Here is a 19,342-nt window from a genome sequence, read left to right on the forward strand (position 1 = left end):
GGAGCATCCACTAAGGGAATGCTATGAGGAGTATGATAATGCAAGCAGAAGACAAAAAAGTTATTTCTCCTGCAAGGCCTGTACCTCAACAGCTAGCAACTTGATAAACCTCCAGGAGCAGAGGAAAATGAAATACTGAAAGCACTGTCCATGCACAGTGAATTGAAAGAACCTCCTGCACGGATACCAGATAATGCGGTGTCATGGAATTTATCATGTTCAGTAACACCATCAATGTGACATATAGTAACCAAGGCATGACTCCCTGCCCAAGAACCATCATTATCCAAAACATAATGTCCTAGATGTTCTCACTAAAGTCAGTGAGTTTCAGAATGGGTCACTACTCTTATATTTCATTAGGAACTAGGAAGAGGTGGGAAAAGAATTGCAGGTCATGTTCCAAATGAGGGATAAGAGTTCTCTACATCCCCTTACAGAAGCAATTTGTACCTACCACAATACCACTGCAGATCTGGCTTGGTATTTGAGTGAATCTTTTTCTTCTGGAGGATGACATATGAGTTGTAAGATATGGCTATGACTGATCAAGTTCAGAACCCATTGATTCTGTAACTGTTTTACAGGCAAAAATGCCTTTCTAGATGACTTGGTTGGCAAAAATTGGAAGGCATGACAATCAATCTCTTATGGGCTTTTCTCTGTCTGTAAGGGTGCTTCTTCTCCTTCAGAGATGACCAAGCTTAATGGCCTGAATATCTCCTTAATGGAGAATAGCCTCAGCCATGCCATCCTGTGCAGCCACAAGCCTGACGAGGTTACCATGGGCACAGCATCAGAACAAACTGCAAGTGGGCCATGTAGAAGTCATAGTCAGAGTCTTAATAAGTTCTTTCTTCATCCCAGCTGCAGGAAAGACGTACAGCTTTTTCACTGCCTACTCAAAAGGGAAAAAGAGGAACTTAGACAAGATAAATTGTTCAGATATCCAAGCATCAACAAAGCCCAAGAAAACACTCTCATGCCCACATCATGCAATGATTTAAATTCCTTGTCTCAGGGCAGCATGGCACAATTTTGTGACTGCTGAGTCAAGTGCTGGACTAAAGGGATCATGCAGGAGTCTAATCTAAGATACTAATCAAAATCACATTCCATTCGGCCTTGGTCTTAAAGAAAGTACCCATATTTGTGGAAGCTTCTGCAGCCAAAAATGGCATATGTAATATCTTTAATGATAGCCTCCATCGGAGTATGACCTAAAGTTGCTTCTATCCCTTCTTCTCCAGACGTTCACTGAGACATTTCTGGTGGAAGGAATTGAGGCCACAGACCATCCACTGTAGTGTAAGTGTTAAGATTTATCCAAAGAAGGGGGTAATTCAGTGGAGAGTTGAAGAGGGAACATTTTCTTACTTTACATCTGAGACAACTGCCACTGGATTATTTGAGTCTTCATAGGAAACAGGTGGGGTTGGGAATCTTATCCCCCACTTAAGCTCTAAATTGGACATGCTCATATATAGTTAATATATGTGTGTGGGTATGCATGTGATGGACAATCATGGCTGTTGTGTGACACACTACTATTGTTCAAGGAAAAATACACTCTGGGATTGCTAAAAGCAGTTATCCTTACAGGGAAATGACAGCTATACCACTGCCTAATAGGAAGGGGTATGACAGCAACCGAAATCATCACAAAGCAAATGCTTCTTTATACTTTGTAACATTTTTAAAGTACCTTTCACCTCAGGCAGTAATCTCTTCAGTAGGCACATGCCAAACACTGTGTGTGTGTGTGTGTGTGTGTGTGTGTGTGTGTGTGTGTGTGTGTGTGTGTGTGTGTGTGTGTGTGTGTGTGTGTGTGTGTGTGTGTGTGTGTGTGTGTGTGTGTGTGTGTGTGTGTGTGTGTGTGTGTGCGTGTGTGTAAATACATATAATTTAACTACTTGTGAGTTAACACATAAAACAGGCATTGTTTAGTTCTCATAGTGGCACTACTGAAATTATCACCAATTCATAGGTAAATACTAGGCTATCAATCTACAGACTATTACAAACTTATTCAATAACCAGAGGTCAGAATCCAATTCTGCACCTTGTATCTATGAAGTAAAGACCTTAGCTCCTTCCGCCTTTCTGCAACTCTTACAGCAAGGGAGCATCAGATGAAAGTGACAGAAGAAGAGGCATGTGTCTGTGGTACCATGTTCACTTTAAATAGCTTTACAGCTCCTATAGTCTAGTGGTAGAACTCTGTGATCTACACAAAAGGCTGCCGACACACATGTCGATGAGTCCCTGTCATGGTTCGGCAAATGAATAAAGATTAGCATCAGTCATAGCATAAGAAGCACCACAAAACACTATTTAGTGAAGGGGATTCCTACTCACCTTCACTGAGATCTCTGCAATATGCATACATGCTGACACATATGTGAAAGCAACAGAGAAAATTAAGTCACTCAGAGGAAAGCAATGGTCCAACTTGCAGGAATAAAGTCGATGTCAGACAAGCTGCACCTCAGAAGACAAGCAGCAGAATGCCAAATACTGAAATCACAAGTATATCCATCTTAGTACAAGAAAAGAGAAGAAATACAAATAATTACCTGAAATGGCCAATGGTAACAAGACCCAGCACTTGGAAGACAGGGTGCAAGTGCATGACTTGATGGTTACTATTCTCTTCCTTGGGAAATAAATACATAAATAAATAAATGATAGATGATTAAATAAATAAACAATAATTAGAAATAAATAAAGTGGTGTTTTTCTTTATTTTTAGGACAAGACAATGGCAGCGCAAACACCCGTTAATTTCTAGTACGAGGTAGACAGCCTCAACAGAATCAGAGAGAGAGAGAGAGAGGCAATAGATGGAGAGGGAAAAAAACAGAAGAAAGGCAATACTGAATGAAGAAAGTCCACTTGAAGGAATAAAAACACTAGGTACCCCAAATAATTTAGCCTATTGCATCCCACTTGCAGTTTATGAAAATATATTGCCACCTGGAGGTTTTCAAGATAATTTCTTGGAAAAAGAACCATAATTCAGATGCCATTATAACACAGCAGGAAATTGCTTTCAGCAAATACAGATATATAAAATGCCTATTTTTCAGAAATTATATGTTGTTGTTGTGTCTTTCGGCTTTTCCCGGTTAGGGGTCGCCACAGCGGAACTCCGGTCCGCTAATGATTGGCAGTAGATTTTTACGTGCCGAGTTGCAGGCCCTGACGCACAACCTTCAACGAAGGTACGCCCATTCACGCATGTCTCCACACAGAACACGCTCTAGCTGAGAATCGAACAGGACAATGTCTTAACTGTGAGGCGACAACGCTACCGCAGCACCACCATCCTTATATCATCTACATTTTACTGCAGTGATGGCAAGAAAAAAATGTATTTTATGTTAGCTAGATTTCTGGACAATCATTGCTGTTATATGTCTTTGTATGAGAACAGTGATTTTTCCACTCAACTTTGGTATGGCTTGCCCAAATAACTCTTAACTTTTGCTCTGGTACTAGTTCATATTCAATGCACAAACCATGGCACACTAAAATGCTCAGATTATATGTACTGCACACAGGAAGAATGATGCAGAATGCTGTACATCAAGCTCAATAAAAGCTTTCTGCAGCAGCATTTATCAAGACTGAATTAAGTATAAAACGTTTCTAGTTACCATTTAGACAAGATTGTTAACTGCTGCGGTTAGCAGAAGTATCCTCTTTCCTTTTTTAATCATCTAGCCTGGCTCTCTCTCACATAAAATGGCAAAGTACATGCTTGCCCTCATTCTGAGTGTGCAACGAAACCTTTGCCAATTAAGCTTCTTCCCACTGATGGCAAAATTCCAACCACAGCAGACACAACATACAACCCAGACACAGAAAGCCCCAGGGGACTGGTCTGGGAGTTCCATTAACATGAGGTACAAGGGGAGAAATGAGATCACACTCTCTCAAACCTTCCAAAGAACTGTAACTACAAAAATAAAAGGTAATCAGTGAAACTCACACACATTTACATCTGATTATATATTACAGGTTGCAAGAATGTTTTATTAATGAATATGTAATCTTATACAAGGAGGAAGACTCTGTGGTCTAAGTAAGACTGGCAACTTAAACTGCATATCTGGAATTTTACCTAATCTAAACAAAGAAAACCACAGAGGAACTGCTGCTAGACAGACTTGTTGGCCTGTGGCTTCTATTCCATTTGCTTCCTATAAAATCCTTCATTTGAAACATGCAGTTCTGCTAACAATCACATTTCAAGTCTTTTAAGCATTGGAGGGAAATTCATTTATACCATTACAAAGTGCAGATGAAAGAATTCTGCTGTGCACCTTTTATCTGCCAAAGTAATGAAATGACAGGGCTGTGCAAGCGGTGTGTGTGTGTGTGTGTGTGTGTGTGTGTGTGTGTGTGTGTGTGTGAGTGCACACGTGTCTGTGAATGCTTTACCTTCACTGCAGCAAGGATTCATAGCAAACTGTTGAAAGCCCTGAAATGTGGATTTAAAAACATCTGCCTTAAGTCTATTAACAGTTGCAAAATAAGCACTGTCCTTGAGATGAGATGTTAAACCAAAGGCCCATCTACCTGAGTTGGTGGTAGCTCAGGTGGATGTAAAAGATCCCACTGCACAAATTGAAAAGAATAGGGGAAGATCCCCAGTCCCATGACAAAATTTCCCCTAGGCAGTATCAATATGTCTACCCTGAATAGAGCTATTGTCCTAATGGAACTAACCTGGACAACAATGTAAAAAAATCATGTCAAAAATTTGACAACACATTCCTTAAATGCTGATATTCTGAATAAGTTTAGCAGAAATCACTTTCAGGTAACACTGGGGCAAGGTTCTTTGCATTACATTCTCAAGTAGAGGAACACCCCCATACCCTCTGGACTTATATTATATCTACACATAGGCCACACAACAGTGGACAAAAAGAAAACTCCAGGGCATCTGAAAGTGGTTTCAATTAAATGTAGTTGGACCAGTATTTGCTAAAAGTAATTCAGTCACTTTACATGCTCCCTATATAGGATATGGGAAATTAAGTTTTCACTTTACCAGTTCATGTCCTAAACATCAGTAGATTGTGAACATAGCTTACTGAAGTTCTTGGTCACAACTTATTTACTTAACAGTGTACAAGAGTTTTTTGGATATATGACTATTCCTCTTGCCTGTCAAAACTCAATTTACAGACACCAAAAACATCAAGTTAGGTGTCATTAAACAAAAGAAATATATATATATATATATATATATATATATATATATATATATATATATATATATATATATATATATATATATATATATATATATATATATATATATATTTTTTTTTTTTAAATCAGGGATGTCCACACACTAGCTATGGTGGTTTTCAAATTGCAAACCCACATTAATGTGGCCTTCTGCTATTAAGAAATCAAAGTGATCACTTTTAAGACACTTCACAAATGCTAGCTAGTAGTCTTTGCTGAATCATTCTTATCCTTTATTAAATTTAGGGATATGTGTCAAAAGATAAAAACAGTAAGCAGTAAATGAAGCAACCATTTATCACAAGAGGTTTGCTGTAGATTTGGCTGAGATGCATGTTACTGACACCACAGAGAACAAAACACCTACTTTGGTTCAATTACTTTCTTTGCTTATGGCACTATGAGTGGCAACGCCGAGGCAAACAGAAGGCATATTAGGAGGAAATAAAAGCCTGATTTTAAGTGGAAATGTTTCTAGTTTTTAGCCTGTTCACAGAAGACAGTGAGACTAAGTGCTCACGTATGAGGAGGGGGATACATGGGTGCTGTCCTTGTTTCACAAGAACTGCAAGTACCCCATGACAAAATAATTATTGCCCAGCACCTCCTACAAACACAAGGGGTGTTTTACTGCACTTCCAATGTACTGCTCCAGGCTGGACATCTGTCAAGCTCTGGGTGTGACAGACATTTAAAATAATTGGTGCTGTTAGCACTGAGCTATGGTCACAGCTAAGCCTGTGGTCTTAAACTCTTAGATAAGCAAATAATAGTCAAAATGTAGTAATCAATTCCTGAAGAACAATCAGTATGTACTGTAACGTTTAACATTATTTAATAACAGCAGTTTTCACTGTTTTACCACTAAACAATCACACATTTTAGAAGGGACTGAGCAAAAGTCTGAGGCAAAATGGTGGACTAGTATGAAAGGGCAGAATAAAGTTACCATTATAATCTTCTGAATATACAGTATAAAAATAAATAGACACGGATATTTTATATTCATCTCTGTAGATAAAAGGCAGCAGTATCACAACTATGGAAATATAACGGACCAATCAGGTTTTGATGTTAACACTACCAGAAGCATAATTTTTTTCAGAATATTTCTCTCCTTGTTATTTGCTGACTTTCTTAAGTTATGCAGCTATCAGGTCGTCATGTCTGTATTAACTGTTTTAATTTACTGTTTTAATTTACTGTTTTAATTTACTGTGTTTCATTTTATTAAATATTTTACAACATCATTCCAACGGAGGCTTTTTTCGTGGTGACTCCTTCTCGTTTTGACTTTTGATTAAGCTGTATTAACTGCCATTAAACTGCAGTAGCATGGACAAGTAGTATTTCAACAACACTGGCCAGTGGAAACAAGCTATCTGCCACACATGCACCTGTCGCCTACATATCTGCTACATGGTGGACACTCATCCTTCATCCTTTGCACTTTTCTATTGCAACTTCTGGCCTCTACAAGATATTGGTACTACAAAAGACTACCCAAGATGGAAGACCTGGCATTGGCTGCTCCTTCGCTCCATCAAAGCTGGTTCCTCCAGCTCATGGATCACTAGGTTCACAGATGTGGCTTTATCATTCTGTGCCACAAGATCAGCTGCTTACAGAGTAATGTATGAATAACAGCTTCCAGGGCATGCTACATCATGGAATAAAGCAGGCCCACAGGTAACTATGAGGGACAATGTCTGATTATACTGTATGCTAAAGAGCACTGTAGATACTCCCACCCTTATCAATGCCAGTACATCATGTTATTCTGATTACTACCACCACTGCCAGTAGCTCAGGAGGTCGAACAATCAGTTTGACGGTGGGTTTTAGCCACATAGGAGGTCATAAGATTCATATTTCCCTACTGACACTGCAGCATGACACGTGAAGAGGGTGCTGTACTCCTGAAGCAAGCCATCCTTTCCACACAAATGTTTGAGGTCTCATCAGCCTAAGGTAGGAATGATTCTCCTATTAAGGATAAGTACCGCCTCTAATCTTTGCTGAATAGGGCCTCAAGTTTAATTAAATCTAATCAATGGCATTAAATAAAGCGACATGGTCACTTTCAAAATAAAGAAGGCATTTGTCAGTACTGAATTTTGACTTGCACAAGACTGCAACGTTAAGGTGGGTGGAAGTGGGGAAAATTGTGTGCAGGGGGAAGGAGACACTGAAAGAGGACTATGAGGTAATACATATCAAACAAGCCATGGTGTAAAAATTAATTTTGTATGTGTTTTTTTTTTGGGGGGGGTAATAGCTTGCTTAGTTCAGTATGAGCTTATGAGTTTCATTTATATTTCTTATTATCTCATGTGTAATAAATTTGTCAGGGAAACCTGGTCTTTTCTTCTCTTCATAGAAAGATACTACTGTGGTGTCTTAATCAATCCATGTACAAATTCAATGAGCAGAATACAGACCACTGTCTTAAGTACCAGAGAAAAATGACACTGTTTTCAACATCAAGAAAAATACATTTGAGGAAGTAAGTATAAACGAATGAAACTTCCTCAAGATGGGCAAACTATTCCCCATAGAATTAGTTTTTAAAGCATGGTTTTATACAGTGTGAGACAACTACAATGACATTATGTCCTGCTATATAGCTGGACTCTTTCACCACTTAAAGTCAAGCATTTAATTCACAAATGGTTTATGGAAGCTCTTTCTCTGTAGTGTATTTTATTATTTGTAAAAGTTTTATATTAAAAATGCAGATCACTTATAATTAGTTAAGAATAAAAGTCAAGCATGATGCCATCAGATTTTGTTTAAATCTTCCCGACAATGAAATACCATTTACCATTCCCTTTAGGATGGAAACTGTTACTAGCTTCCACAGCTATCTACCGACTGCAGCATGTTTAGATGGTGATTCAAACCAGTAAGTAAGCTGACTTTTTTCATAGTGTTTTTTATACGCCTTGAAACCTATATATCAATACAAGAAAAGAACATGCACAATGCTAACTGTCATAACAATGATATGTGTGCTTTTCACCTTGATTATCATCACATACTGTTCCCTTGCAACCACAGCAGCAAAGTATAAGAAACTAGACAAGATTAAATATAAACAAAGTGAGAAGAAAGGACAACTAAGGATAAATGTAACTACTTCTCTGCCATTTGTGTTACTCCACTAACAACTTGGAACAAAAATAAAACCTCAACTAAATTCCAGTTACTAAATCTCAGGATCTTCTGTGAAAGTTTCAGATCCTCCTACCTGTATGGCTCTCTTTTCATTGTCAGCTGCCTGCAAGTTCCTCTCTAGAGTTGCCACTTTATCTAGATGAGCTTTACGCTCCCTCTCATTGCGGCGGATGGTCTCCTCTTGAAGCATCAAGGTAGTCTGAGCACTACTTAGTCTTCCATCAATGCCACGCTTACCTTTAAACAAAAAGAGATTATGCTAACAACAAATGCATGCAGTTCAAGGAGTCAGATTCAGTAGCCAGACACATACCTTACAGTTAAAAGCATCTTAATCCAAGCGATCTATAGCAGCTTTAAGAGTTTGTGCGTTTATTCCTATGAATGTTTTCTAGCTTCATTTAATTGGCATCTATGATTATCAGGGAAAAAGTATTTTTTTATTTAATTATTTATCATTTGTTGACCAGTTTGATCTACTAGGATAGCAGCCTCTTTTTACCCGAGGTGGCATTTATACTACTAGGGGAAATTTGGCTAGGGCATCGGGGAACTTACCCTACTTGCTAGCTGTACTCATGACTGGTTTGGTTCTAGAGTAGATGTTGGTAATGGTGTAGAGGATTTGGAAAACATTTTCCAGACAGAATTATATGGGATAACAGAGGCTGTAGCAAGAGAGGAATGTATTGATACAACCCTCCAGTTGGGAGGTTTGTGGGATGATACACTGAATAAAATGATGAATCAAAGCAAACCTTAAAATGATGTCTTGTGTGAAGACATAATAGAAAAGATCCAGGGAGAGGAAGTGGAGAATATTCTGAAAAGAGACAGTTCACCTAAAAGAAAAACATATGCAGAGACAGTTGCTAATAACAGCAGAGAGCAGGAAAAAAAGATAATATCAAAAGAAAGTTTGTAGTAAGAGTTGAAAGTAAAAGGAACATGGACCTGGACAGATATGAGGTATGGGATACAGTAATACTTCCTTTGGGTGTTAATGCATATGAGGTAAGAGCCTTTATTTCAATAAAAAATAAGCCATTTTGTGACACTTTTTTGAGACTGCACACAGTATGGAAAAATTCTTGTGTGAATATGAAAAAAGACAAAATGACAATCTGTGTGGAATAGTTAACTATGCAGTGAAAGCTTTTTTTTTTCAAAGAGACAAAAAAAAATATGTATACAACTTCAAACAGAAGTTGAAAGAAAGACTTTTAAAAAGGCATTTAAAAATATTTGTAAGGAAGTGATAGACATTTTTAAAGTTTATGATAATAGGGAATTATGGACTGGGGGATGGGACTGCAATTCTGTGTTAAAAATGGAAAGTGAAAGAATATTCCAAACATTATAAATGTTGAAGGAAATAATATTGTGATAAAACATTGGGGGCAACCAAGATCATGTTTCTTTTGTGGTACAGAAAGACACTTGGTAAGAAATTGTGTTAAAAGAAATCTTATACATGTGGGAAAACTAGACTTGACATAAAGAAATGTGAACTAGAATGTTACAAATGTTAAAAGTGGATATGCATGGATGGACTGTAATGAAAATAAACACTGCAACAAAAAGTGAAAATAAGGAAGACGATAAAGAACAAAATGGAGTAGTAGCAAAAGTGATAATGAAAAGCAATTCAGAAAAAGATGTCAATGAAAAAGACTAAGAGGATGAAATAGGGCTAAATTCAGAAGTTAATGATTAAGAAGACATAAGCTGGAAAGTATTAAAACATAAAAAGAACTCAGTTATTAAAAGAGACAGAGAAAGGAGATTTAGAGGCATAAACTTAAAACAGAAAAAGAAAGGAAATGGAAGAACAACACATTTATAAAAATGTAGTATAACAGGAGGATCTTCTTCTCTTTCGGCTGTTCCCGTTAGGGGTCGCCACAGCGGATCATCTGTTTCCATTTTTCCTGTCCTCTGCATCTTGCTCTGTCACACCAACTCCCTGCATGTCCTCTCTCACCACGTCCATAAACCTTATCTTAGGCCTTCCTCTTTTTCTCTTACCTGGCAGCTCCATCCTTAGCATCCTTTTCCCAATATACCCATCATCCCTCCTCAGCACATGTCCAAACCAACACAATCTGGCCTATCTGACTTTTTCTCCAAACAGTCCAACCTGAGCTGACCCTCTAATATACTGATTTCTAATCCTGCCCATCCTTGTCACACCCAGTGCAAATCTTAACATCTTTAACTCTGCTGCTTCCAGCTCTGACTCCTGCCTTTTTGTCAATGCCACCGTCTCCAACACATACAACATAGATGGTCTCACTACTCTCTTGTAGACCTTCCCTTTCACTCTTACTGGTACCCGTCTGTCACAAATCACTCCTGACACTCTTCTCCACCCATTCCACCATGCCTGTACTCTCTGCTTCACCTCTCTGCCGCACTCACCATTACTCTAAACTGCTGATCCCAAGTACTTAAACCCATCCACCTTCACCACCTCTACTCCCTGCATCCTCACCATTCCTCTATCCTCCCTCTCATTCACACACACATATTCTGTCTTAGTCCTGCTGACCTTCATTCCACTCCTCTCAAGAGTATATCTTCACCTCTCCAGGGTCTCTTCAACCTGATCCCTACTCTCACTACAGAACACAATGTCATCTGCAAACATCACAGTCCATGGGGCCTCTTGTCTGATCTCGTCTGTCAACCTGTCCATCACCACTGCAAATAAGAAAGAGCTCAGAGCTGATCCTTGATGTAATCCCACCTCCACCTTAAACGGATCTGTCACTCCCACTGCAGATCTCACCGCTGTCACACTACCATTGTACATATCCTGTACCACTCTTACATACTTCACTGCCACTCCTGACTTCCTCATACAATACCACAACTCCTCTCTAGGCACCCTATCATATGCTTTCTCCAAGTCAACAAAGACACAATGCAACTCCTTCTGATCTTCTTTATATTTCTCCATCACCACTCTCGGAGTAAACATCGCATCTGTAGTGCTCTTTCCTGGCATGAAACCATACTGCTGATCGCTAATCATCACCTCCCTTCTTAACCTAGCTTCCACTACTCTAGTAGTATAACACGAGGATGATTTCCTTTAAATTAAGGGATGGGGAAATTAATAACTTAAGGATTCTTTCAGTAAATGTAAATAGCATGAAAATATAACAAAGATGTTGATTTTAGAATGGTGTTATAAATGTGATGTAGATATAATTGCTTTAAAAGGCATAACATTTCTAACAAATAAAGAAAGATGACAAAAAAATATAGGACAGAAAGATAATATGTAATAAGGGTAATAAGCATTACTCAGGAATAGCAGTTTTATAAAGAAGAGTTCTGAAGATTTTAGCTGCAACATTAGTTAAGATGGGGAGACTAATGTAGATTTATGGTGGCAAGAAAGGTTTGCCTTATCACTATATATGTATATGCCATCTGTAAAGAAAGGGAGAAATTATTTCAACAATTGCTAGATTACATGGCAGTAAGTATGGATATTATAATAACGGAACTTCACAGAGACTGTAGGGGAAAAAGGAAAAAAGATATATAAAAAAAAAACAAAACAAAAGGCATTACAAAATGTGTTAAATTGGCAATATGGAATACAGACGTTTGGATGTACTGAAGAGGCATATTAAAATCTGAGACTGATTATTTTATAATGTCTGGAAGCATAAGTATGACAGAAGGAGATTCAGCTGTAACAGGATTTCCAGATCATCTGGCTACATGGAAATAAACGAAAATAAAGAATATATTAAAATGGACAGTGGTAAAAAAGAACAAATGATAAAGAATGGAATGAAAAAGGAAAGGAAAAAAATGGAAAGGCCATATTACTATGAGGGCTCTTATAGTAATTCGTCAGAATGGGTGGATTATTTTTAAAAGAAAATATAAAAGATGCTTTTTGCAATGGCAGAATAAGACAAGAAAGATGGGAAAACAAGGTTATGCTAAAACATATACCGATGCACTTAAAACTTAGGAACGGGAGAGAATATTATGATAAAGAGAAAGAATTATATAAAAGAAATTACAAGAAAAATCAAAGACTCTTTACATAATAAAAAAAAAAGTTATGTACTTATCATAACATTCCATCTGAGTAGTTGTACTTCATTTGTCTTCAACCTGTGGGTTATGGAACCGTATCGGATTTGACACAGCCGCATAACCAGCATCTGATCTGAGCTCCAAGATCCTCCCTTTACCCATAATACCCCCTGTCTCCTTCCTCCCCTCAGATTGAGTTTGCTGCCCAACAGATACATACCTGACCCAATAAGACCTTACCACTACTGGCAACCCAAAATTCCTGAGCCTAGGAATAACCAAGGACATCCCTGAGTAATCCATTTTCATATATGACCAGCACAAAAGTGACAAGGTCAGGGGAAAGAAGGGGGATGGTTGAAGACAAATGAAGTATGACTACTCAGATGGAACGTTATGGTGAGTACATAACTTCTTTATCTGAAGTAGTTGACTTCATTTGGTCTTCAACCTGTAGGACAGAGCCCCCAGCTACCAAACACCTGAGTGGCCCTCATGGAAGGATATTCTGGAGCATGGCTGAGCCAAAGGATGCCCTGTTCTTGGATATGATATCCAATTTATAATGTGAAATGAAGGTATGAGATGAGGACCGTGTAGCTGCAGAACAGATATCATCCAGCGAAACCTTGGACCAAAAGGCAGATAAAGTAGCCATAGATCTGGTAGAATGCGCTTTTATCTGACCCGGAAGGTAAATTCCCTTAGTAGAGTATGCTCGAATAATGCATTGGGAAATCCAATGAGCAACTGCCACCTGAGAAACTGGCTTCCCTAAGAAGGGTTTTGAATACGAAACAAACAACTGATCAGATTTACGAAAAACTTTTGTCCTGTGCAAATAAAATCATAACTGCCTATGGACATCCAGCAGATGTAATTTGTATTCCCCCTTATTCTGAAAATTTGGAAAAAAGACTGGAAAATTGATAGTCTGATTGATATTGGCTTCTGACGCTACTTTGGGAAGAAAGGACGGGTTATTATGGAAAGACACTATCTTTATGAAAAATCATATAAGGAACCTTGATGGATAGTGCTTGAAGTTCAGACACCCTCCTGGCAAAGATAATAGTAACCAAAAAGGCAGTCTTCCAAGACAGATACTGCAAATTTACCGAAGCTGCAGGTTCAAAAGGCGGGGAGACTAAAGCCTGAAGCACTAATGTGAGGTCCCACGGAGGCATGGGATCCTTCACTGGGGTCTAAGAAGAAAGGTACCTTTAAGGAAGGTCTTGTAAAGTTTAGAGGAGGCCAACAAAGACATGTTTTCCCCTACGTGAAAGTTGGAAATAGTGGCCATTTGGACTTTGACTGTGGAGAAACTGGCACCCTGCTGAAAAATTCCCACCAGAATCTCCAATACTGTGGACACTGGAGCAGTAAAGGGATCTAAAGCCTGCTGCGAAGCCCATATGGAAAACTGTTTCCACTTGCTATGATATACCTTTCTGGTGGAAGACTTGTGAGCCGTCACCAAAATAGTCTTAACTGGAGATGATAAACCAGGAGTCCTAATAATCATGGGAAGTGGAGCAGCCAAGCTGTGAGTTTCAGACTGTCCAGGTCTGGGTTAGGAATCCCTGAGGGATGAGAAATATGATCTGGAATTGGATCCAACGTCCATGGTGGAACTACTAGATGAGACCATAGAGAGAGGAACCAAACTTGGTGAGGCCAGAATGGGGTGATGAGGATCACAGTGCTCCCCAGCCTGCGAGCTTTCTGAAGAAACTTCAAAATGAGGGGAAGTGGAGGATAAGCATAAAGAAGACCTGGAGGCCAAGCATGAATCACTGCGTCTCTGGGGGCTTCCCCCTGAGGTGGGTTCAGAGCAAAGAACTCACTGCATTACACATTGGAAGGAGATGTGAATAGATCACAACAAGGATGACCGTACTTCAGAAAGATCTGTTCCGCCACTGAACGATGCAGAGACCACTTGTAAGGCCTCAGAACAGATCTGCTGAGCCTGTCTGCTAGAATGTTGGACCGTCCTGGAATGTGCGTTGCCACCAGAAAACGGCCATGGCTTTGCACCAGAGGGGTTAAGATCTGGTTCCCCCTTGTTTTTTGTTATACCAGACCACTGACATGTTGTCTGTCTGAATCGCAATCATCCCTAGAGGAAGATGGGCATGAAGGGCCTGCAGTGCAAGAAGAACCACCCTCATCACCAGGACATTGATATGCAAACTGGTCTCGAATAGGGACCATGTGCCTCGGACTGTCCTTCCCAAGCAATGCCTCCCCCCAAACTAGCTGGGAGGCGTCCTTTGTCACCGTGGTTTTGGGAAAGGATGGAAGAAAGGGAAGTCCCCTGACTAGATCTGGGGACTGACTCCACCACCAAAGAGAGTCCCTGCACACTTGGGAGATTCAAAGGGGATGAGACAATAGCAGATCTAACAAGGACCATCAGATGGCAAGAGTCCACTGGAGAATCTGCATGTGAAGGCATGCTATGGGTAATAGATTGATCGTGGCCGCCATAGACCCCAATGCCCTCAGTACTGTTTCTGCTGTCAGACCTTGGGCTTGAAGGACGTACAGAATGTGTAACTTTAGACTGTGTATCCTGTCTGGATTGAGGAAAACTTTCATTTGGATAGTGTCCAACTGAGCCCCAATGAAGTCTAGGATCTGAACCGGGGCCAGTGACGACTTGTTGAAGTTGATGGTGATGCCCAGTCTTTTTGCTAGCAAAAAGAAGCCATCCCTGGCTTGGCAAAGTAGATGCTTGGAAGGAGCAGCAAAGAGCCAATCATCCAGGTAAGGGAAGACCTGAATACTCTGAAGCCTCACGTGAGTTGCTACTACTGCAATCACCTTGGTGAACACCCTGGGAGCTGTGGTGAGACCAAAGGCAAGGGCTCTGAACTGATAATGATTGGTTCCTAGCCGAAAGCGAGAGAAACCTCTGAGAGCACCTGTCCATCTTGATATGGTAGTACGCTTCCTGGAGGTCTATCTAGCACATCCAATCGTTTGCTTGCAGGTCGGGCAGGATGGGCTGAAGTGTGACCATCCAGAATTTCGCCTTGGCTACTGACAGGTTCAAGGTCCCCTTTTTCTTGGGCACTAAAAAGAACCTGGAATAAATGCCTGATTCGGACTGGTCTAGGGGGACAGGTTGGATGACTCGTTTTCTTAGCAGCTTTTCTATCTCTAGTGCTGCTTCCTCCCATTGCGTGGGTGGAATGACAGGGAGGTGCTTTGGTTGTAGAGGTGGTTCAATGAACGGGATGGAATAACCTCTGGATATAATTTGCAACACACAACGGTCTGTTGTTACGGACTCCCATGCCACTGGATGTAGCGATAGGCACCCCCTGACTGCCTCCAGAGATGAGCAGTTGGGCAGTCCTTCAGGACTGCTGCGCAGGTCTGTCCGAGAATGGTTCTCGGGACCCAAAATTTCTTGGACCCCCTCTGCCTCTAAGGCAGCGTCTGTCATAACCCCCCTCTACCTCTGGGGAAGGTGAGTCCTGAGTGTTCCGGGAAAACACCTGAGACTTTCGGAACCAGATCTTCTTCATCCCTCGCTGATTCCTGGAAAAGGATCTTTGAGGGGAGGAGAAACGAATCCTGATGGCAGACAGTGTCTTCCCGTCCTTCTCACTCTGGACCAATGAACTGACTTCCCAAAATGGAAGAACCATCATATGGGGCATTTGTGAACAATGCCTTGAAGGGTTCAGAGAACTGACAAAGCTGGAGCCAGGCGTGGCACCTGATGGCAATGCCAGTGCCAGCAGCCCTGGTGGCTCCCTCCATGGCATGAGAGAGAAGACGCATGGGCGTATTAGCTGCTGCCTTGAGAGTGGCCATCCGAGTGGAGAATGTCTTCTTTTCTCCTGGTGACATGGACTCCAGGGTTGACTCAGCAACTTCCTTGACCAAGTCTCACTGCAGCCGAATTACATGTGCCATATAATTCAGCCCTCTTATAAAAAAAGACACTGAAGCATACACCCACTTCCCAAAATGATCCATCTCCCTTGACTCTCAGTCAGGAGGATGCACCATAGAGCTCTCTTGCGTGAGCTCCTTCTCGGTGATGGCTGCCGCAACCATAGCATCCACCGGGGACCCCTTATTCCAACAAGCCTTATCTGAAGGGGGGCTAAGGACTTTGTCAGAGTGCTTAAGGATAGGCTCCACCATGTCCGGTTCCTTCCACACCCGAGATGTTATCAAGTCCACTAAAGGATCCGCAGGAGGGGACACCCAGGAAGTAGATGGGTCTGTGCCGAATGCCTCAAGGAACAGTGACTCATCTGGGGTCAGTGTTTGGGCAGACCACCCCCCCGTCTGAGTTCCATGATATCTCCAAAGGAGACATTCTCAAGGGTGATCGGGGGGAACCTTCCTCTTCCTCCAAATCAGTGTCTTTGGTGAGGGACTCTACCAGGGAGTCCAAGTGCCTCCTTTTACACTTCCGTTTGGGAGGACTTCCTCATTGGGACTCTCTGGGGAGGACTCGCAAACCTCCTGCTTCACCTTCAGGGGAGCTTTCTGAAGCAAACCGAGCACAGGCTGTCCCTGAAATGCCAGGATGGTTGGGGCCATACCCAAAACAGAAGGAGTTGGGGCGGAGTCCGAGGATGAGATGGTCAAGGGCCACGAAATCGAGAGAACCCTCTCCACCACGTCAACGGCCGAAGGAGAACGGACATCCTGTGAAGTGCCAGTAGGAGCCATCCCCCTCTGAACTGATGGGGGAGTCAGAGCCGAGATGCCAAGGGAAAGACTGCACTCTGACACATTTGGAGCTGACAGCAACCCCTCGGATCCAACACTGAGGCTATGGCAACTACAGCTCGGATCTGATATGGTCAGATCTGATATGCTCAAGGCAATGGCCGTGGTTGAGGTACAAGGTACTATTGACGCTGACCCCCTGATCCTGAGGGTCCTCTGATCCAAAGGCTCCGAAACTGAAGGTCAGATCAGAAAAGGAATGACTGGAGTAAAGAAAGACTGCAACCTCCACGCTCTAGAGGGAGAGCAGGCAGGCAAGTCTCATATCTGGATTTGTGTGTGGATGAACTTCAGCATCATCATATCCATCTCCACTTCGCTAAGGCTCTGGGTCGATTGGGAGGAGGAGGCCACCAACACCAGCCTGGAGTGTCGATGAGGGGAGGCCGAAACAGGTGACTGGATCTGGGACTCCTCCAGCTCAGGGGAAAACCTGGGAGAGTGGAGCTGGGGAGATCCTGGCCTGGTCACTGGCTTGGACTTCTGCGGAGACCCTCCCAGAGCTGAGCGATCAGGTGACTGCTTCTTCAGCCTATCTTTTTTATCCTGCTTCTCTCCTTCCCTGGACCTCTTGGCAGGGGTTTGAGTCCCAGAGGCCTAGGAAGGAAAAGAAGATGATGCTGAGGTAGAAGCCAGGAGTGCAGGGGCTGCCATCCCCAAGGAGGGAAGTACGCCCTTTAGAATCAGCTTATCTCTCCTGTCTTTAAGGGCCCGTGGGTTAAACCCTGCACAGATACGACAGGGGGTAAACAAATGAGCAACACCCAGGCATACCATGCACAGAGTGTAGCCATCTGCTGGGGAGAGCTTATGGCTGTACACTTCCTAAACCCTGGTTTTAGGGTATAGGACATACTCCCAAACAGGCTCGCAGAAAACACACACACATTCAGAGAAAATTAGGGAAGGACGAAAAGGGAAAGAACTTTTTTTTTTTTAACCGACAACCAAAAACAGGTAGGGAAGATAGGATAGATAAGAAATAAAAATCTCTAAAGATAGATAGAAAAGGACCAAAAAACCAACTCACTTACCCAAAAGATGGTCAGAGCTCAGACCACGATGCTACCTGTTTCAGCAGCAAATGAGACCTGAGGGGAGGAAGGACATGGGGTGTTATGGGTAAGGGGAGGAGCTTAGAGCTCGGATCAGCTGCTGGTTATGAGGCCATGCCGGATTCAGTACGGATCTGTAAGCCACAGGTTGAAGACCAAATGAAGTCAACTACTTCAGATCAAAGGTATATACTACAAGGAAAAAAGGAAGAAGTATCAGCCTACTGAAGTAAAACAGTGAAACAGAAGGATACCATAATGAGAGAAATAAAAGATAAATGAGGAGAAACAAGAACTCAACTTCAAATTATGGAAATTGTAAATTATGTAGAAGAAATATTCAAAATAAAAAGGAGAGAGTATAATAAAGCATAGAAACTAAAAAATTTCAGAACAAATGAATAAGGAAATTAAAAAAGAAATTACTAGGTGCGAATTAGACAAAGTATTTAAACAGTTAAACACAGATTCAGGTGCAGGTCCAGATGGAATTAGATTTGAAATGCATATAAGGAATAATGTAGTGGAGTATTAAAATTTATATGTAAGAAAGGAGAAAAAGACGACACAAAGAACTGGAGACCAGTAATATTAAAAAATACAGATTATAAGATATTTATGAAAGTAATACAAAAAGACTTGAAAATACAAAGGAATATAAAGTGGAAGAAAGTTTATGTAGTATAACAGGGAAATGATGCCAAGAACTGTTAATGATAATAAGAGTAATGTTATATGATATCCTAGAAAGGAGACACAATTAAAAATTCATGATAGGTATTGATAAAGCTTTTGATTCAATTGAACATGAAATGCTATGGGATTTGATGAAAAGCTATACTTTTGGTAATAAAGTTAGGAAAGTTTGCATGCCAGTTTACAGTAATAATAAAATAAGGATTTTGGTAAATGGACAGCTAAGTAAAGAAATAGAGGTGGGTAAGGGTATACGACAAGGATGTCATATCAGCAGTATCTTATTTGCTTTAGTTATGACTGTGATAGTTAGTGAGGTC

At 41.0% G+C, this 19,342-nt stretch overlaps 1 protein-coding gene across 1 annotated transcript in view; it reads right to left on the bottom strand.

Annotated features, from left to right (window-relative positions):
- CROCC (ciliary rootlet coiled-coil, rootletin) overlaps nt 1-19,342 on the bottom strand; it is a 2,018,646-nt gene that overhangs the window by 427,949 nt on the left and 1,571,355 nt on the right. Inside the window, exon 29 of the mRNA XM_044061829.1 lies at nt 8,516-8,679. Within this exon, the coding sequence (XP_043917764.1) occupies nt 8,516-8,679 (164 nt within the window). The remainder of the gene's footprint in view (nt 1-8,515; nt 8,680-19,342) is intronic.

The sequence above is a fragment of the Protopterus annectens genome, chromosome 2.part0 (assembly GCF_019279795.1).
Source record: "Protopterus annectens isolate FY-2018-M chromosome 2.part0, PAN1.0, whole genome shotgun sequence".
In the NCBI taxonomy this organism is placed as follows: domain Eukaryota; kingdom Metazoa; phylum Chordata; order Ceratodontiformes; family Protopteridae; genus Protopterus; species Protopterus annectens.